Source organism: Pollicipes pollicipes, unplaced genomic scaffold, assembly GCF_011947565.3.
Source record: "Pollicipes pollicipes isolate AB1234 unplaced genomic scaffold, Ppol_2.1 Scaffold_4295;HRSCAF=5057_pilon_pilon_pilon, whole genome shotgun sequence".
Taxonomy (NCBI): Eukaryota; Metazoa; Arthropoda; class Thecostraca; order Pollicipedomorpha; family Pollicipedidae; genus Pollicipes; species Pollicipes pollicipes.
In genome coordinates, this window is record NW_023596461.1 from 6,867,381 (window position 1) to 6,888,951 (window position 21,571).

At 52.2% G+C, this 21,571-nt stretch overlaps 1 protein-coding gene across 1 annotated transcript; it reads right to left on the reverse strand.

Annotated features, from left to right (window-relative positions):
• Positions 1-1,938: 1,938 nt before the first annotated feature.
• LOC119096827 (zinc finger CCCH domain-containing protein 10) lies at positions 1,939-7,394 on the reverse strand. Its single transcript, XM_037219788.1, has 5 exons — positions 7,352-7,394; positions 4,720-5,169; positions 4,475-4,682; positions 2,634-3,410; positions 1,939-2,075 (listed from the first exon to the last, which is right to left on the reverse strand). Coding segments are annotated over exons 1-5 (1,542 nt in total). The 5' UTR covers positions 7,354-7,394; the 3' UTR covers positions 1,939-1,970.
• Between the last annotated feature and the right edge of the window lie 14,177 nt (positions 7,395-21,571).

Genomic DNA, 21,571 nt, shown 5'->3' on the forward strand with positions numbered 1-21,571 from the left:
CTGCACGTTCATCCGCGCAGAAATTCGCCCTCTCAGGTTCCGGCAACTCAACTTTGCCCGCACGCTCACATGTCAGCCACAAATGCCACCAGACAAATAATGTACAAAGTATAAATATGCACACAGAACATTGTCAGGTGCCGCAGCAAGCCGCGTGGGAACATATCCACGCCCACTGCTGAATATACTGTACAAAACCACCGACATTTGTCTGCTCTCTTGACCGCGACAATGCTCCTCCCCATTTGTGATATAATTATGTGAGGTCATTGCTACACGACAGCGTTGCATTCGCCTGAACATCGAGCAGCAAGTTTTCGGACACCAGAAACATTTCCTTTCCTAAAGCCTTTATACTGAATAATATTTCACACACCATGCGTCCTGCACCGAAATCGATATCAGTTCGCCTTTTTCGGCCGTTTTATCCTGTCAAAAGGTTATGCAATGGTATCAGATCTACTTCAGGAACAATTCAATACCAGACCGCTTGCCTAAAACACGAATCTTTCCGCAGGACCTTGAAAAACGTGCCGTTGGGGACTTCACCCACTCACTTGCTGAGGCTATATGGTGTTACCTGACTCCCACCCTGGCGAGAAAAGCGGACGCCACGGAGAATCGAATCTCATGTCAAGTGCTTGGCAAACGATCACTAAGACAAGAATAGGTACAAAACATCTGAACAAAACGTAGCTGACCTTGAACAAAACGCTTTGGCGAAATCTACCCCACACCCGGTTCTCAGTACGGCCTAGTGTGCTTCTACCAGTCTGGACGACTGTGGCAGGTATTTTAACAATTAAACAAACACCTGACAGAAAAGGCAACAATTCACATACCACCAGCGCGCAGCACGAGGCAGCACAGTACCGTTACGTCATACCACCGACCGTGCACAACAGCACGTACACCATTCATGTCGGCCAGCGGCGGCGTGCGTCCTGTTCAGGGGTGCCATGTTCTAAAACTGGTTGGGCTTGAGCCCATGGAAATCAATATATGCCGTCCGGGGCTCAGCCCCCCCCCCCCCCCCCATCCTGACTTGATCCACCGCCCAACGCCCCTCTGAGTCCCCTCAATGCATACCGAGCAACGAGGGAACGCTGGGCGAAATACGTCCAGAACAATTATATTGACTGTTGGTATACTAGACCGAAGGTACCTTTCTTGATTTTGTTCGTTGTTCGTTTTTGTGTGAATCGCATCCCATTCTAAGCTTGTCATCAAAAGGCAGCTGACATTAACTTGAAATGGGAAGTCAGTGCCTCGTAGGAAAACAATTTTGAATCCCTGAGCTATTAAAAATGTTTGTGTTAAATTTCAACATTGAAGACGCAACTTGAAGTGGCGACATCCGGGGAGAAATCAGCCTTTGGAGATGGGCTAGGTCAACCTATTCGACTGAGTCCCCGCCCCACTAATTTTAGAAAGTGACCCCAGGCTGGGCCGACAATGTTGGCCCAACCTACCACCAAAACCGGATTTTTCCTCGGATTTGCCAATTTATCTGCCTCCTTGGTGTTTAAATTCATTGATCATTGATTCATTAAATTCATCGATTCAAGATCGTTGATTTAATTTTGTCTACACGTGAATGCCTTAACATTTCAAGTCGATGCGAGACTGTATTTTTGTGGAAGCTTACAATGGGTGAATTCACAGAAATCATCTTAGTAACCAAACCCCAATAATTAAGATAAATTGTCTCCGTTTCTCCAATTCAATATTACCTTTTTGCTCAAACGCATTGAGGGGTTCACGGAAGCGGTGGGGGAGGGGGGGGGGGGCTAAGTCAGCATGGGGGGGGGCTCAGGCTCCCCCGACAGTACACACCGCGACACCCCTGGCCCCGTCACTGGCGGTCCCTGTCGGTGAGCGCGTCCGCGCTCGGCCGCGCGCGGTCCGGGCGCCGGCAGCGGACGGCCGGGCTGGAGCTCCGCGCCGCGCCGCGCCACACCGTCGGGCGGCTACTGCGTCTGCAGGTTGGACGACAGGATCGGCCGCAGCTGCGACACGATCGGGTAGGAGACGATCGGGCCGCCACTCAGCGAGCACGCCACCTGCGCGTTCACCTGAAGACGAGACGCACCACAGTTTACACGCACGGCTGGGCTGGCGCAGCTCGGAGGTCTGGTCAGAAGACAATGAGGTGTTTGCAAATTCTGGTCCCACGGCATGGGACGGGCGGCCATTTTGGGGGACAAGCTATGTCCGACAAAACGTCCGCCACCCGGTATGTCTCCAAACCTGACTTCTTGTACCGAGTTCAGCATTGTTTTGCGACTCATGCCTGCCCGTGGTCGCAAACGCCGCTCGATAGCGCCGAATGCAGCGGCATAAAGACGCACGCATGGACAGTTTAGGGAGACGTTCCAAGCCGGTCCAGAAAAACCCGCAGGGATTCCAGCCTTCTTTACCGTTGTCAACTGCTTTGTCCGTGGGCTGCGCGCCTCGCATGACACTGGCTCGTATTACAGAGCAAGGACGCGCAACTACTGAAACGTCAGAACGCTTTCAGACCCACCTGCAAATCATGACAGCGTGCAGCTATTGCAGCAGAACATGACAACAAACGCAACAAGAGAACGCAAAACTATTGCCAGTACCTGTGACCTAGTCCTCAGACTGACCTGAGCTGCAGCGGCAGCGGCGGCCGTGTTAATGGAGGCCATGGACGCCACCGCCACTGGCTGGTTGATGGAGGCCATTGATGCAGCCGCCATCGGGTTCATAGACGTCAACGACGCCGCACCCGGCTGGTTGATAGAGGCCATAGAGGCCGCCGCCATATTATTCATGGAAGCCATGGAGGCGGCAGCCGCCTGGTTGATGGAGGCCATTGACGCCATGGAAGCTGCTACCGGCTGGTTGATGGATGCCATGGACGCCGCCGCCATGGGGTTCATATTCGCCATGGAGGCCACGGCGGCCTGGTTGATGGACGCCATGGATGCCATTGACACTGCCACCGGCTGGTTGATGGACGCCATGGACGCCGCCGCCATGGGGTTCATGTTCGCCATGGAGGCCACGGCCGCCTGGTTGATGGACGCCATGGACGCCATGGAGACGACAGCGCCCTGCTGGTGGATCGTGACAGGCGCCAGGCTGACGCCGATGGCGGCCGTGGAGCCGGGCGTGTGCGTCAGCGTGACGGGCCCGGCGCCCATGCTGCACGGCACAGTGACCACCTGGGGCGCGGCGCCCTGCGCCACCATCGGCTGGCTGATGGGGCACATGGTCAGCGGCGCCGTGGGCACGCCGCCGTTGGTCATCGAGCTGGCCATGGACACGGCCGGCACGGTGACGGTGGCCAGGCTGGTCACGCCGCCGCCCGCCTGCTTGGCCAGCCGCATCTGCGCGTTCTGGTCCAGCAGGAACTCGTTGGTGGTGGTGAGGTCGTCCACCTGAGCAGCGGCAGGCACGCCTGTCAGTGGCGCCGCCAGCCAGCGGTCGTGCTGGCCAACAGCCTCAGAAGAGCCAGCGACAATAAGGTTATACGGCGAGCGTCCCGCACAGCCGCCACATGTGCAGCTGGCTGGAGCGTCCAGAAATAACAGTGTACAGTGAGGTGCTCGGCGTACATCGTGGTTGTTACGCTTACGGCATGACCACATAAAAAAGGCATACCACGTGTGGCGCAAGATCGAAACACCGTGCGACTGGCGCCCGTTAATTAAATACAGCGACATGACACTGATACTGATTGCTTCTCAGAGAACGGGTTTGAGGTGCCAGGCTCTGGGCTCACTCAGCGTTGTGTCTTGTCCAGAAGCAGTCCATCTCATGACCATAACCGGGCCTGTCTTGCTGATAATAACTCGGACAACGCCTGCGGCGGTGACACCGGGATAGCCACGACTTTCAGGCACGGTACCGTACTGCGTCTTTGAGACCATAAGAGGCATGCCGAAAAAGACTGAAGCCCGTTTCATGTCGCATGGGAGGTTTGACCAGCACGTGTTATGAACACAATATAAAACGAAAGGCTTTTGGCTCCTGTTTTTTTCAGCATTATGGCTTCCACGTTCTTATGTTGAGTAAGCAACTTTAGAAAAAAACAGAAGGAGCTGCTTAGTACACGTTATAGTGCTACGCAACGATTATATTAATGGTGGCTGTGGCCTTTAAGCATGATCATTGAAGATGGGCACAGCTCGAAATATTGGTACCGTCAATGCAATCGCTTTTTAGCACAACGTCTTTCAACCAGTACCTCCTGGTTAATTAAAGGCCATTAACTCATACGCATTTGAGCCCATCATGTCATCAACACCTTCATTCAGTAATGCGGCGACAGAAAACCATCAAGCCCCGCGACTTTGTTCTTGGATAGAGGCGTACCCTAACTTCTCGTCAGTAACCGCCACCCACACATAGTTCAGCTGTCATCCTAAGGCCTGCATGCATGTAAAGCATCGCCGCTTCCCAGCTCGGCGCCGTTTTCGCGGCGAACTGGCCACAGCCGCACCTGCTTCTGCAGCTCCTGGATGCGCCGCTGCAGGATACGGTTCTCGTCCTCGATCAGCCGGTAGTCAATGATGGAGTGCGGGTTGGGCTCGCGCGAGAGCGGCGCCTGCCGGTAGTCCCGGACCACCACTCCGCGGTGCGAGTAGTCGTCAAAATGTCGCCGCTTGGCCTCAGGCGGCTCGCACGACTCGGCGCCAGTCGGCGGCCGCCTCGGCCATCCGCCCACCGCCGCACAGCTGCTCCAGCTCCGCCAACGTCAGGTGACGGTACTTGCACTTGGCGCCGCGCGCGCACTCGCCGCGCGCGAAGTCCTTGCACACGGGCACCTCGTGCCGGCCGACGCGGATGTCGGCACCGCGCTTGACGGCCGCCTCGAGCACCTGGGTCGGCAGCTCGCCAGTGCGGCGGAACAGCTCCTCGTCGCCGCGCTCACAGTGCACGAAGCGGCAGCTGGGCCGCGCGCACTGGCCGTTCTGGAAGTCGTGGCAGAACGTGACGAGCTCGGGCCGCACCGGCGCCACGGCCAGCTCGTCGTCGGCGCCGGCCGGGTGCGGGAACTTGCAGCGCCGGCCGCGGCGGCAAACGTTGCGCAGGTAGTCGCGGCAGACGGCCTGGTCGTCGGCCGTGCTGTCGGCGCCGCTGCCGCTGCTCACGTCCGACGCCGCGTCCATGGTCAGGCACGGCGCACCGCCCACCCTGCGGCAGCCGGCAGCCAGTCAGCAAGGGGCGGCGCCATGTCGCCGGCTAGCTCCCATACGGTCACAACAACCACAGCAAAGGCCGTGCATGAAGGTGACTTCTTTCTGGAAGATCTGGAGGTGCCTGCCAAGGCAGGACAAATAAGTGTTTCTGTGCAATCTTGCTTCTTGCTGGTTTGGTTGCTGTTGGTAGAAACGTGACGCTCTAAAAGCAAGCAAAAACTTGCCTCATCTTTTATCATCTGTTACCACACACAAGTTTGTCTCTACTCTAGTCACAGTCCTAAACAGACTCTTCCATAAGTGAGAAGTACAAGATCATCAAGAACACAGCAACAACAAACTCAAAAGCCAACAAAACTGCCAAAATCTACCTACAGACAAGCATTATGGAGCTAGCCTATAACAACAGAAAACCTGCACATTATGGTATTTTTTGTTACTTTTGAGCCCATAATTTAAACGCAACAGTTGTGTTGCAAAAACCGTGGTTTGGTCTCATTTCAAGGGATGAACCTTCATTTGATCCTTGATGCTTGTTTGATTTCCTGTCATGTCAGCATTTAGATGGTGCAACCTTAGCTGTTCAAATACAAACCATGGGGAAACATTTATCTATAGGTAGTTGAGTTTGAGAAGAAACAGTTTCCAAGCTTTATTAAGGATGCAGTCAAATGGTAAAAATGGAACCATCCAGATTCTGAAAGCTTCTTTAAGGAAATAGTCTGGATTTGAAGATATAAAAGTGGGCATCAGGTATGATGAAATAAGCCCAGATATGATATTGGTTAAGACTGCTCTAGACAACTAGTGGAAGAAGTGAGTGTAACTGGTGGAATTAAGTGGACAACCCTGCTCTAGACCACAAAATGTCTCTTTTTGGTAAATATGTTTCTGAATTTGTTACTGTCTGATGACTTTGTCACAAAACATTCTTATGATGCTAAGGTGTTGCTCAACGAGTTGCGTGCAACTGCCATCCTACAACTTACATGTACCGTTTCAACTCATCGAGAGACGTCAGTCATTGCACTCAAGGTGTTCATTGAACCAGCCAACAACCAACCAACCAACATATGTGAACCAACAAAGATGATGTACATTCCCTTAAATGAACAACAGCATCCAAACTGTCCTGCCCCTAGCAGGCCCACTTTGTTTTCCACTCTTTAAATCCTTAGAAACTGTAACCCCCAAGCCCTTTTCTTACCTGATCTGGTATAACTACTCACCTCCCATTTTATAGATAATGCTTTCTCTGCTAAAACTACCACAATGTATCACCTTATGCCTACCATGATTGACTGACATCTACCACAGAGAAGCCCAGTTCATTATTTTATTCAGGTAATGTTGAATTTTGTTCACCTGCACTGGCCTGGTTTTTGCTGGTGACTTACACTACCACTGGTGCTTGGGTATTGACCTTGGCTCCAAGCTTAGTTGAATCTTCTTTGTTTCCTGCCCTTATAGAAAACAATCTCAATCTCTCAGTCCAGGCTTGATTATCACAGGGCCTGCAAATGTACCATGTGCTAATCCAAGACCAAGCTTAGCTAGAAATGACATGAATCTGTCAAGCACAGGACCTAAAAGCTTCAGTTTTTATAAATCCTAGAGTGTAAGGCAAGGTAAGGTAAGGTAATGGATAAGACAGGAATAGGCTGTGTTATTCATGCCTAACACAGCCTCTTTCAAACTACTCTGAAAACCACCTTCCATTTTGGTGAAGGTTGGCGCAGGCTAGCAGCAAGCTTTTAGGAGCTCAGAGGATGTTGGATGGGACACAAGAACTATCAGATTTGCTCAACACAGGTTTGAGGAGGGTAGAGGAGTGGCAGGAACAGGCCCAATGTCCTTTAGACTACCTGTCAGGAGTGACTTATGATGAAAATGAAAATACTGGTCTAAGGGGTGGCCAAGCCACATATTTAAACCAAGCTGTGAACATAATACCAATTTACCCATGCCTATTGCTATGCATTCCATAAGTACTATGTGGCTGTCGCCGCCTGCGAGATAATTACTACAATTGTGGCGCTCATTACTGCCGCAAACCATGGCCAAGCACCCCTATTTCCCCACCACTGCAATACCAACTTGGACAAAAATTGCACAAACTCAAACGCAAATTCACGTCATATCCATCGATCTCATCCGAAATAAACTATCCCACTTACATGTGCGGAAACCGCGCACGTACCCCGCGAATGCGATATTGCACTCAAGATCAAGGCCGTATAACATGGGTGGAAACGTCCGTTATTGTCGTCGTATCCTGACTCAACGTAAGAATGACGTCACTGGGGCCAAGACTTTAACACGCTGCGGATGGTTAAGCGCCGGCATACTATTGAGGGGCAGCTAGCAGCCCGGCACATCAAAATATTCGTTCAGATGATGAAAAAGACAGCATAATCTTACGACACACATGATGATTTCCTTTGCAAGCATATGCGGTAAACCATTAACATACAATGACCTGAAAAATGAAGAAGCGTACATGATACTGATTCGCAATATGGCGGCCAGAACATTGTGTTCCGGTAACGAACCTAATGGTAATGGCAAATGTACATGAACAACGTTTTTAAATGCATGGAAATTGGCGTTGAGCATGATGACGTACGTGGCAGCGTTAAGCGGCAAGCCATAACAATGCATTTCGGTCTTACATGGCCTCGCATCCTGGACGTGGGCATGCCGCCGCGGGCGATGCGAGCGAGTGGTGAGCGTGGTGAGTCTGGGCTGCTGCACTTAATTTTGTTGTCTTTGATGCTCGAAGAGCCCGCCAGATGTGTCATGTTCGGTCTGTACTTATCTACATTACGCCGTCCTCGATCTTTACCTGTGTACGGGGCCGGCCGTGCTCGATCCGCACCTTACTATACTCAGGCGTGCTCGGTCTGCATCTGTCTGCGAGGCCGGCTGTGATCGGTCCGTAGTCGTACCTGTGCGCGGGGTCGACAGTGCTCGGCACCTGACTGTCTGCGTGGTCACCTGACGGCACGGCACCTGACTGTCTGCGTAGTCACCTGACGGCACGGCACCTGACTGTCTGCGTAGTCTGAGTGTCGAGCCACACATGTTGCGTTTTTGAGACGTTTATGTGCGTTGTTATGTTTAACGTTAAATTGACATGCGAGAAAATTATTGATCGTCAAACCGAGGTAAAGAGGACGATTTGTATGTGATACTTGAGTCGAAACAACATTAACTGCACAACTGATTAATATGTTTATTTCAATCTAGTAACAGTGTGCTCCAATGATCTTATTTATTCCACCCCTGAGCACAGTTTGTTTGGCCACGGCCACTCATCGGCCGCCAAGATGTAAACGCAGACCGTCATGTGCACCAAGTCTCATGAGCAGCTCGCGGGCCTACGTGAGACTGGATCATGGATAACAGTTATTAAAGTTAAACCAGCCAATGGTCACCGATGTCGTGAAGCTCTCGTCATATTTACGATGAGGGAGTCTGGACGCCTTGGCAGATAGCTCTGCCCCAGACTGAAAATAGAATTTCAAGCATGGACACCGGTCCAATGTGCCGCGAGTGCTTTAGCCAGGCAGCTGTCGACGAAGCGAACGATTTGCAGGTTGATGATTGGGAATGTGACGAGCAGCATGACCGCCTTGTACAGCACGGCGGTACAGACCGCCTTGTACAGACCGCCTTGTACAGCATGACCGCCTTGTACAGACCGCCTTGTACAGCATGACCGCCTTGTACAGGAAGACCCAGTTGTTACATATCAGGGCGTCGTGTCGAGGCCGCATTTGGCCCAGTACACACCGCACGGCCGAGAGGCACAACAGCAGCTCGGCCGTGCGGCAATGGTCAGTAACATCCGCAGCCTCCGTCGCCGCCACCGCCGCCGGCGGCCCAGAATCGCTCTTCTTTAATCTTTCCTTTGCGCTCGCCTCCCTGCCGGGTCCCTTGGCACCACCCTTGTCGGGGGCCATGTGAGATGCCATGGGATGTGAGATGTGAGCCATGTGAGCCATCATGCTTGTGAGATGCAGCTAGCGGACGTCAGAAAGTTATGTATTTGAGCCACACAGCACGCCATTTGTACTGTCCTCCAACAGCGTACATAGTTAAGAACCCTGTCCTCCAAGCTACGCGCCCCTCACCGTCCCGACACTGCTCCAGCAAAACGTTCGCGGCGTTCCTCTCCCATTGCGCCCACTTCGCCGCTTCCGACGCGCACCAGATGAAGATTTCCCATCACAACGCTCATCACTGAATTTTGTGTTAATGGTTCGTTGGTTATATACACCTCCCGCTAACAGTTTTTCCGTTAACTGTACAAGAATTCCGATGTCCCGGATGTCTCGCAGCGTTACACCCCACGGCTAGCGACCGCGGCCCATTTAGGTCTATACACTAGCGACGTTACCATCCTACACAAAAAAATATGGGAACCCAACTTATGGGAGAGCCTGCGCGTGGCGCGTGTACGGTTGCGTTAAATCTGTTGTTCGCACGTTTGTCAGCACCAGTGACAGCCAAAGGCGGATCCAGAGGGGGGGGGGGGGAGGGCACAGGGCCATGGTCCCCTTGGGGCGAAGGGCCCGTAACCAGCCGAACAGATGCAGTGTTTAACACAACACGCAACACACAACACACAATTGGACCTCTTTGAGTTTCAAGGCGACCAATAACAGGCGCAAACGAAAGTAAAGGACTCGCGATAGGACAATAATTGTTCTTCGCCGATAGAGAGATTTTAAGCCTCATTACGCTTTCCAGAGGTCCTAACGCTATTTCCGGGATCATAGATGTACAAAAACGTTTCAAAAAGTGGGAAGGGGGCAGGCTCAGGATATAATTCAGGAATTTTTATTCGGAAGCAAGCCCGATGACCGAAGAAGGGGCGGGGAGAGGTGAAGGCAAATATTATTGTCCGGTCTTAATTCACATAATACATTTTGGGAAACCATAACTGTCATGGTTACTATAATATATATACACATATATATATATATATATATATATATATATATATATATATATATATATATATATGTGTGTGTGTGTGTGTGTGTGTGTGTGTGTGTGTGTGTGTGTGTCTACAGCTGTTTCCCATTGGTGCACAATGCTTTCGTTTCGACTCATCGCCATCATTTGTCAAATAGCTTGTCCATTTCGATATTGGTTTCCTTGAGGGGGGGGGGGGGGGGCGAAATTACACGAACGGGTGCGCGTTCTGGCTCATTGGGGAGGCATCTGCCGCTGTAGGGTAGGTGCTATGGCACCACCTGGATACAGACTGGCCAGAATGTTGATTGCGAATTGAAGGCCCATAGTACGCCAGAGTTTTCATGTGCCATGATATTTAGATTATGTTTTTGGAATGAAAGATTTCTCGCAGCGTTTTAGGTGGAATTAATTCGGAAGCTTCAACTACTAACAGCCAAAAGCAATGTGACAAAAGCCATAGAACTGGATCTTCTCTTATAAAAAGCCAAGTCGCAGAAAAAAGGACCCTCTGACATATATTCCTTATCTGAGCCTTACTTCCGTCCGCCGTCGACAGCCACTGCCCTGGCCCAGCTATCCCGCATAATTGACCGCGAACTGATAGCATGACTGCTTTGTTGCATGTTTATAGATCAGCATTTCTAGTCATTTGTGAGTAAAGCATATAGCGGACGCCAGCAACAGCATCTTTTTCAGAGTCATCTTCCTTTACACCACATCACAGCAGAAAAGACCTCGGATGAGCTGCCTGCTTTAGGTATGAATTACCCCAACGGACATTTAATTGCCCATCATTCAAAGTAGATGACTTGGCCTACTCTTGTGTGTAGGCAGGGGCGTAGCCAGATACTTTCCAGAGGAGGGGTTTGGTTGATAAACGGCCTCCCGGATAGTGACCCTCCCCCTAGAAAGTCATCAGATATAGCTTGCTTGTTAACAAGGGGTATGGTCACCGTCGTTTTACTGTTATTTTTGCCTTGTCACCAGAGAAGCAAAAACCAGAAGCTACCGCTTGATCAATTCTGTTTGTGTTTTCAAGTCAATAAATCGCAGAAATGAGGGGTTGAGCGACTGCATGGAATAAATTACCGGTGCTCTTTATTTCTAAAGAAATCAGTGGACATTCTGAACTAATAAAACTCAGAAGCTCTGTCAGAATATCTTATATGGATCCCACAGTCACATTCGGCATATCGCAGAGGTAGACTGTAGGTCAAAATGGGTCGACACTTTGTATCGACATGGCTAAGCCATGTATGTCTGGAAACCTTTAACATTCAGTCAGAATCGATAGGTGGTGCAGATTATGTAGCGTAGTCTTGAACATGGGCGCTCGCAAATCTTCGCAACTAAACAATTTCAATGCCAGACGTTGCAGCCTCCATAGGCGGCGCAGCGTCGGCCCAACGGCTAACACTGAGCCGCGGGCCAACAGGTGAACGAAAATGATGATGGTTCTGAAAGAATTGCATTTGAACGCTTTGGGACATCAGCGTTTATATTTAGGAGGTAGGCTGAGCGCATAATCCACCTGTGCGATTTTTAGATTTATGATAAGAACGGATTGTCCCGTACAACACCACACAGTGGTGCTGGAACTGGCGCTGGAACTGGAAGAGTAGAAGTACACTCGCTGTTTTCCGTTTTCCTGTAATTTTTAATCTGTTCAGAGGACAGATTAACACGGCGCTCGTCGCCTAGTATCACTTGCAGTGGCCAAGGCCGTTAGCTTTTACGGAAGCTGAAACCGAGGCCATTGCTGTCCTTGCTTTCGAGATTGCGGGTACGCACGTTCATACCTTTTGATGCAATTTGCTTCACTTATCGATCTCGCAAAAGATTAAACGTTCTCAGGAAAAATATGGAATGGCCCTGATCTTTTTCGGCTCATTTCAACCCACTCTGTTTAACAGTAATGAACCCCTGAGCCCCTGGAATAAAACGCCAGGAGCACGTCACTGTTCCTGGCCACGGGCTGAATGGCCAACCTGTCCCATCGAGGGATGTTTTCCGGTTGTCATTCTGGCGAAACGGGGCAAGATCCCCTGGTAGATCCGAAGGCCCTTAGAGGGACACGTATCACATTGCCCCCTTCCCTGACGCCGAAGGCCTACTTACCGGCGCAGTCGACCCCGAATCAACACAGGAACACTCGCTGACGCAACAACATCCCTGGAGGTCGTAGGTGGTCAAATAATTTTCACGTAGACTCCAGTTTCATATTTGTGTTCTGTATCGTCCAGAGATATTGAGAAACCCCTGAACGCAAATGGCAGGTCAAAGTAGAGTCTCAAACTTGTTTTGACTTTGCTAACCCGTCTTCGTATTCAGATATTTTACACTTCGTCGGAATTGTGTACTGAGAAGTTTTGTAACGTGGTTTTGAACGTGCGCGCTGGCGAATCTTGCAACAGCAGCTTCGACGCCTGGCGTCGCAGTCTCCGATGCCAGCGCGGCGTCAACTGTATGGAAAATGGGCGAACGAAAAAGACGGCCCACGTTGAGGGAGACAGCTGGTAAACTGGGTAAACTAGCATGCATGTTTGAGATACTGCAAGAGTAAGCTGAACGCAACTTAAATCCAAAAAAGGGGAAGGGGAGTTAGCATTGCTGCCCCCTTTTGAAAAGTTCGGGCATACCTCCTGGCCCCTATTCCTACACCCATGCTTGCAGGGTGAATCTGATCGTTAAGGAGCCTGCTACGTTGCTCTTAATTTCTATGTATATGTTCGGAGGTCCCTGCGATGCTACTGGGGTCATTACTATCAGCGTAGCGGGACACTTGTCAATCATGGGCCCTTCACGGATTCTTCCAATTCGCCCGAAACACTCTTAGCGTCAAAACCGGGGCCCCATTTGAAAACCTGCCGGGGTTTTCTCGGTTTCTCAGGGGTCGCTCACATAGGTCACGTTCAACCTACTGACACATTCACGACATGCTCATGGGCCTTCTACATTGGCCTATAGCCCTTCCAACTGACTGCCACTTGCTTAGGGCCCTGCGCTCTTGTCGAAGGCCCTGTCTGATAAACTACTCAGGCACGCTTGATCGTTCGGTAGCCCTCCACATTGGGTCCTGGTATTTGAATGTGCGACCCTGCTGTGTATCTTGTACTGGCCGGCCCCTCTCGGGGGCAATCCAAAAGCCTGCTCGGATGCGCGCAATATTTCGGGAGCCTCCACACTGGGTCTTGGGTGCTTCTTACTTTAATGGAGGACCTTACGCTCTGGTCGGAGACCCTATCTGTTCATCTGCTCGTGCGCATTCGATCGTTTTGTGGCCGTCCACGTGGTATTGTGGGTATTTCGTATTTGAATGGAAGGCCCCATGCTCTTGTGGGGGCCCCACCTATTGACCTGCTCGGACTCACTCGATCATTTCAGGCCCTCCATATTGTGTCTTGGGTACTTCTTATTTGAACTGATGGCCCTATGTCCTTGTCGAGGCCTAATCTATCAGGCTTCTCAGACCAGTGGCGGATCCAGAGAGAGAGAGAGAGGGGGGGGGGGGGGCGAAATCCTGCCTCCCGCCGGTGCCGCGTGGGTACCCATAAACTCCGAAGGGGTCCATGACCGGCCGAACGGACGCAGTTTTCTGACACCAAACACAACAAAATTGAACGACTAAGGGTTTCCAGACGACCAGGAGCAGTCACCAGCGAAAGCGAACAGCCCGTGAGCAGATAAAGTTACTTCCGCGCTTATTTATAATTGCATTTGAGGTCAGCGGACACTTAACATGCGTACGTGGTTACTGCGCGTCTTTATTCTGAGAGACAAAACGGTATGTAAAAAAACAGCGGAAAGTGATGACGGAAAAACAACACATATAAACAGCATGCACACATAAACAGTATGAGGCAACCTTATCACAGCAATCACACGCATGCACACATAAACAGTAGGAGGCAACCCTATCGCACAGAAAGGGCCGGGTAGTACGCTGAAGAATGGTTGAATTCGGTCGTCGGACACCTACAGGGAACTCATTCATGAGACGCCGCTCGGTGCTCAAAGGGCCGCTATTCTGCCGGCGTGCGCACCGCCGGGGGCGCAGTTCATGGTCCATGTTCATGGTCCACGGTCCATGGTAGTTCGGTCACTGGTCCACATGTCAGCGTGGGTTTGAAGCAAGTAGGCAAGACGTTCAGGTTCGCCCCATTCACGGGTTTTGTGGGCAGCGATGGCAGTTTGTACTTCACACATTTGGTGACGCGTGGCAACGTGCAGTCCATCCCCCCGCGCGGGACATGTGGTCGTACTTTCGCAGGCCAGTAACTATTCTACCAGCGCAGTTGACTGCTTTAAGCAGTCTGGCCTCGTCAACTGCTGACCCCTGGCCATAAACCGAAATGCAGTATCTCACGCGCGAGATGACTAGACCCTGCACGACCGCGAGCAGCACCCGCTGCAAGAGGAGATGTCTCAGGTAGCGGAGGCCGATCAGGACGCCGATGCGCTTATATACTACGTTACTGACGTGCGCGCTCCGCTCAGGTGATGCTCAAGTAGCGCACCCGAGTATTTTACGGTCAGACTGTTCCGAACAGTCTCACCGCCGACCCGTCCGCTGACAGGGGAAAGTTCGCGGGCGTTCTGTCTGGTGCCAAGGAGAAGGAGTTCGGTTTTGGATGTGTTGAGCCTGAGACCGCGGGCATGGAACCACGATGCTAGGAAGGGCAGGGTGTCTTCCATGTGTTGGATGAGGTAGGGAAGGTTGCGTTTAACATCGGATATGAGGATTTGGCTGTTGTAAGCGTACTGGGTCACTTGAGTGTCCAGCGCGTGCAGGCTGGGATCGTTGGCGAAAATTATTAATGAAAGAGGACTAAGGGTGGAGTCCTGGAAGACTCCCATGGTACTGGGAAGGGGCTTGGAAACCACTCTGTCATCAAAAGAAGGAGAGATGCAGATTGACTGGGAATGACCAGAAAGGTAGGAGCAGAACTAAGCCGGGTCAATGTTATATACCTGTAGCTTGGAAAGTAGTTGGTGGGATGAAAGTAACATGAGGAATGACGTCAATTTTTTACTGAGATCTAAGAGGCACATGGGTGAAAGATAACCACAGTCCATATTGGGAAAGATGCGGTCGGTCACGGTGAACAGAGCAGTCCCAATGGAATGGCGGGGACAGAAACCATGTTGGGATGAGAACAGATGATTGTCGGACATGCAGGTGAATGCCTGGCACTGCACCACACGCACGAAAATCTTGGTCATGATAGGAACGATAGAAATGGGACGGTAATTTGAGACCAGGGTTGGATCGCCAGATTTGAAGGCGGGATGAACCAGGGAGTGCTTCCAGGAATCGGGAACATCGCCGGAGGTGAGGCAGATGTTGATGATATGGAAAGGAGAGAGCCGATGACATCAGAGCGGAGAAGCAAGGCACTAATACAAGCAAACAAACTAATACAAAATACACATAATAAATAAACAAACGCCGTCAGATCCACTCTCCCCGCAACGCTTCATGGAGAACGTGACCTCGTGCAGCCCGCCAAGGGTCGTGCCAGTCACCCGGAAACCACAAGCGCCCACCCTGGGCAAGCGACAGAGGACATCAGGTGGCTGTCTGAGACCGGCCAGTCTGCAATACGGGGCCGACGTTGACAAAGTAATCATTCATCTCATCCAGGGTCGCGGCTGGGTGGTTGCGAGTGCCGCTCTTTTTCTCGGCTAACGGCGGGCGGATAATGCGGTACAGAGGACTGCTCCCCGGCTCACGCAGCCTCTCCTCAATATCCGCCCGACAGTCACGCCAGATCCCCGGCCTCACCCTCCGGCCCAGTTCGCAGAAAGCTGGCGATCTCCCGTTGCGTCGTAACACGCCCCTCCGCTGTGTCTTGTGGTCAAGGGTTGCCGGGGTGACGGCTGGTGCGTCCGGACCCCTCCATGACGTAAGTTTGATCGGAGCGTGTTTGTCGATGACTGGTGTCAAACAGTCAGCCAAATGGGACCACATATCGGCGACTATTGGGCGCCTAAAAACACCGGACCCGCCGGCATGGTACAAATCACGAAGCAAACAAACATGGTCAATCCGCTTTAGCGGTCGAGTCTCGATGCGGAGAGGCTTGACACGGCACTGATGCAAAACTAAGAGCTGCGAACAAAATGGTGAGGGCTGAAAGCGCAGTGAAAAGCTTCAGCACGCTAAACGTCATCTAAATCAGAATTGACCACGTCTAAAAGCGACCCGGAAGAAAAAAGTGGACGCTGACAAACTGGTGCGGATGAGACGATCGGGTCATGCGACGCAGCCGGCCCTTTGCAATGTCGCCAGCAGGGTCCAGAAAATAAACTTCAAATCACCCATGATAACGATCGATCCGGTGTGCTGTAGAGGTACTCGCTGATATTACACCTCCAGCTCGTTGGAGTCCGCCTGGACGGCAGCCACGGCGCGGCGCGGGGGCCGGTAGACCGCAGCCACAGTGAGATGGGGACCGGACCGCGATCTCACAAGCAGCCAGCGGAGCTCTAGCTGGCCGTCCGGACACTCAGATGCCGGGTGTGTGACGGCAGTGGCTTTGTAGCAGTCACGACTCAAAATAGCTACACCCCCATAGCTGACCTCTCCTGGCCGGTCCGCGCGGTGCGGCGAATAGCCGGGGGCCGCAACCAGCCCGGACGCAGTGGTGGATCGAGGCTACATCCCGGTGATCACGCAAAACTCGTAATGCAGCCGGCTTAGATGGTCATGCTGCAGTGGAGCTATCTTCGGCAGCAGGGACTAGATGTTGATCAGTCCCACCAGCAGGTTCCGACGACGACCGTCTGGAGAAGATCGCCGCCACACCTGACCGCCCCTGCAGCCCCGGCGCCTGGTGCCGGCATCGCGCCTGCCGCGCCGGCAGAGCGAGCAGCCGCAGACTGGTCACGGTCAAGATCGCCGTGGCTGGGGCACGGAGCGAGGTCGCCTTGAGATCGGCCAGTGTGTCGACGAGCCCGATCGGCTGGGAGTCGCTACCGAACAGCGCCGGCGACGATGGCGTTGGCGATGACGGTGACGATGGTGGCTGTGACGCTGATCTCGCAGCTGTTGCGATCAGGAAGGTTAACACCGACGGCTCCAAATGGCTGGCAAGATGGCGATGTATATGTACCGCGGCAGACGTGGACTGTTGCGTCAGCAGCCTGTTGAGTGACCGTTGACGGCGCGCACGCAGTCGACGTCGGCTGACGGCACGTACGCAGGTCCACGGCGCGCCACGTCACGTCATGAACCCGCGATGCCACGTCCCGCCGGTGATGACTCTCTCGCACAGCAGTCACAGCAGTCACAGCAGTCACAGCAGCACAGCAGTCACAGCAGCACAGCAGTCACAGCAGCACAGCAGTCACAGCAGCACAGCAGCACAGCAGTCACAGCAGTCACAGCAGTCACCGGCAGGCACGCGGGACGAGGCGGACTGCGATGAGGCGGGGAGGAGCGAGGCTCCCGGCACCGCAACGGACCGCGGGCTCGGCGTGCGGGAACTGGAGGGTCCATTGTGGCCTGTAGTGGCCCGCTTCCTACTCCCAGAGTGCCCATTGCGGCATTTTGGGGTTCGCGAACTTGAACGTAGTTCTCGCGCCCCTGCAACCAAATCCCCCTCGGCTACATCGCCGTCGGTTGCATGCGCAACGTGATCAGCGCAGCGCTAGTTAGTGCATCACAGGGCTGAGTTGGGGCTACGGCTGCGTCTCCGGTTGGGTCTGGGCCTGGGACTGCGGCTGGGCTTTGGCGTATTACTGCGGCTGGTCTGGCCTGAGACTGGAACTGGCACTGCAGATGGGGTCTGGGCCTGGGACGGGAGCTGGGACTGGGACTGGGACTGGGACTGGGACTGGAACTGGGACTGGGACTGGGACTGGAACTGGAACTGGGACTGGAACTGAGACTGGGACTGGGACAGAGGTTGGGGCTGGGGCTGGAGCTGCGGCTGGAACTGGGACTGAAACTGAGACCGGGACTGGGACTGAAGTTGGGGCTGGGGCCGGGGCTTGGACAACTACTGCTGTGATACAAACAGGTTATACAGCATGAGGTGATGTAAGGCCTCTTTAGGTTTGGCATAGGCTACTTTCATGGAAATAAGAATCGGTATTTTGTAAGAAACAGTGGCAAAATGTTTGTTTTCCCTGACCCCACCCTAACAGAAGCCAGAACTATGTCTATTGTGTTTGACTTGGTGCTGGGCTGATGTGTAGGAGTCCAATGCTTTGTTGAATTTTGTGTTGTTATGTTGTTATTGAATTTGCTTTGCTTTACTTTGTTTTGTTTGAAAAGTGCTGTGGAAGGGAATTTAAAAGTGCAGTATCAAATTATTGGTGTTAATAATTTGTTATGCTCATAATACTGTCATGAAATTACTATGCTTTAACACGCGCCTGGTTGGTCGGCTAGATAGCCTTCGCTCGGTTGCGGGGGGGGGGGGTAATTTGAACCCCCCTCTGAGATCTCGGGAACTAAGAAAGCTAGAGACACCAAATTTACAGGGTGTCTTGACCTACACGTGAACTCACTTAAGTTAGGGTTCCAGCTTCATAGGTCACGACCTTCAGGTCGAATAAGGTCAAACAAGGTCGAACTCCAGGTTGGTCTCCAAAGCACCCCCAGAACCTAGGCAACTGTCTCTAAGCAAAAGGTCACAAGCCCATTTGAGGTCATTGACCTTGTTTGACCCTTTGGAGGTCATAGTGACTAAAATGATACAAGACCACTCTGCATTCTCGTTTGAACAAGCGACAAAGATTACGCCAGGCGGTATGTTCCTAAAAAACAAAACGTTCGATCCGGGTCGCCTTAGATCATTGGCCTGTTCTGACCTCTAAGAAGTCAACTGAAAATGTATCATGCGGTTCCTGCTGTCAATAAGTTCGAAATGAGCACCAGAAACTATCCCTTACAGCAACCCCTAGAGTAACAAATCAGGCTGGTTTTGACCTTGATCTGACCATCTGACCTTAGGTCAACGTAATTTGCTCATTCAATATTTGCGGCGCCTAAGAAAGCATCTCAGATGTTTATGTCTTCGTCAAACAGCTCCGTTGTTGTATCAGATTGAACGATTCCCTAGAAATTGCCTTCGCTGAAACCATGGGTTGACTTTGACCTGTCATAGGTCAGTCAGCGACGTTGCAAGGTACATCTAAAATTTGTATGTCACACAATCTGTTATGCAATTTTCTACAGCTATGCAAAATGTGGTGCGGCTACGCCGCGCTGGTCAAAAACCACTCGGGAAAAGCCCTCGGGGGCGGGGGTCAATTTGCTCCCCCCCCCCCCACCCGAGCGCGTGTTAGTGTATTCTGTTTCGCTTTAACGGCCTAGGATGTTAACAACGAAATAGTTTTGTCAGGTTTCTGATAATACGTCTATGCCAACTTGAAATAGATGTCTTTGTTTGCTGAAGCATCCGTCAACAGCTCACAGGTTCCGTCTTTTGTGAATGGATTTTTTCACTCCCGCACGGTCTTTTCGCGATGGATTTTTTCACTCCCACCCTAGTTCAAAAGCGATTCTAGCTCCCTGGTTTCAAAAAGGTCCCAAGAGTAGCGGGTTTAATAAATAGTACAGGGATCCCAGTTCGACGCATTTGCGCCCTAGAGAAAACGGGCAGAGGGACCCTGTCCGGTGCTGGTTCCTGACTGACATGAGGTTCTTCCACTTAGGTGCCCGTCAAGATGGAGGAAGAGGGGGGGGGGGGGGCGCTCCGGGCCAGCACGAGCGAGATCCTAAGATGTCCGGCACGTCCGGATGCCCGGTCCGCCGGGATGTGTACCGCGGCGAACCGAGTGCAACTGAGTCAGGGGCCTCGGGCTCTGACTTGAAGATGGCGGCCCGCCCGACTGAGCCGGCAGCGTTTCGACTGCGGACGGGCTGCCCCACGGACAGTCCTTGCGCGCGTGTGGCGGGGTCCGGTTCTTGGGCGGGGGACGGCGCGCGCGTGAATGCGTTGTTTTTTGGGCGGCCGGGCTGCCTCGTCCGCCGACCTTGATCGCGGGCGTGGCTGCCGACCGGACCATCGAGCTGGGCAGCCTCAGGGCTGACCTGTGTCTCCGAGCTCTTCGTCCAACCGATTGCACAGGATTACTCCCACATATATACCGTGATTGAACGGAGGCATTGTCTGCAAATTTGGCGGGCGGCGGTTTGTTTGTCGGGACAGCCTGTAACGCCGATTGGGGCTTTACTTCTCACCGGCTGCTATGGTTATTTCGAGGCAGAACGCCTCTATTACGTATTTATCAGACATTAGGTACGTGGGATGCGGTAGTGGTGTGGCCAGGACTCCACCCCGGGATAGAAAAGTCCAGAGATGAGCATCCTAACCACTAACCACCATGCCACCATCGCCTCTCTGCGGCGTGAACTGCACCCGTCTCGATAAACGCCAGACTGGTGTTGCTGGACCCTAAATTTTATACTTACGAGGTTCTAAAGCGTAAAAGGAAGAAAGCGTGTCAAGATTGATGAAGTGGATGGCGAATACAAGCTCACGATTCTCCCAGTTCATTCAGCTTAGCCATCGCAAACCAGCTCAGTGACATACACTCGGCTCCGCTGTCCAGATGGTGAATCAACAGCGCCTTTAAGCGCGGCACATGCGTAGTGTTTTGCGTGGCGTTTGGCAGGCAGTTGAGCACAGCAACAGTCAGCGTTTGCCTTTTTGCTTCGTATTTACTTGCAACCGGGCGTGTGGTTCCCTGTTCAGTTGCAGGGGTGACCCCCCGCTGTAACTTGGGTTGCAGCCTGCAGATTTGTGAGAAAGTGAGCCAAATTCTGAAAGAAATCAATTCTTTGACATACTTTCTCGGTACTCTTCGTTGTACTTTCATCTCTCAGCAAACCAACTTAGTTTGATAAACCACGCCCGTTTAAAACGTACTTAATCAGAGAAGCGAGTAGGGTGGGTCATTCAACGTGTCTCACCAGGAGTAGTATTCGGATTCAGCTGATGAGACAACCCCCACCCCCTCACTTTGAGAGCAAGGGCATGTATAATTCAGAATAAGTCCCGTTTGCAATAGAGTGTGAAAGAATTAACAATTGGAGGAGGGCGGAGAATCAGTCAAATAAAGTCGCTATCAATACAGGCTAGTGGGCCAGGAGCTGGGGATCTATATGCAAGCCTACCTGGAGCAGACATCAAATCAGTCAGCCTAATCAGTGCATGGGGTCTCCAGTCTTGGCTGAAAACTCTATTGGGGTCTGACTGTTGAAGGGGGGGGGGGGGAGGTAGGGGGGCGGTGGGTGAATGTCGAGGGGTCCAGGAACCCCCTGTCAGGAGCTCTTTTCGAAGTCGTGAAGTCCAAAAAAGACGACACTGAATGAGAAGAACAAAAATATTACCGAATAAAAATTCTGGCAATACCGTAGCAGCGTCTGGCAGTCCAAGAAGCCCTCGCTGGTAAAC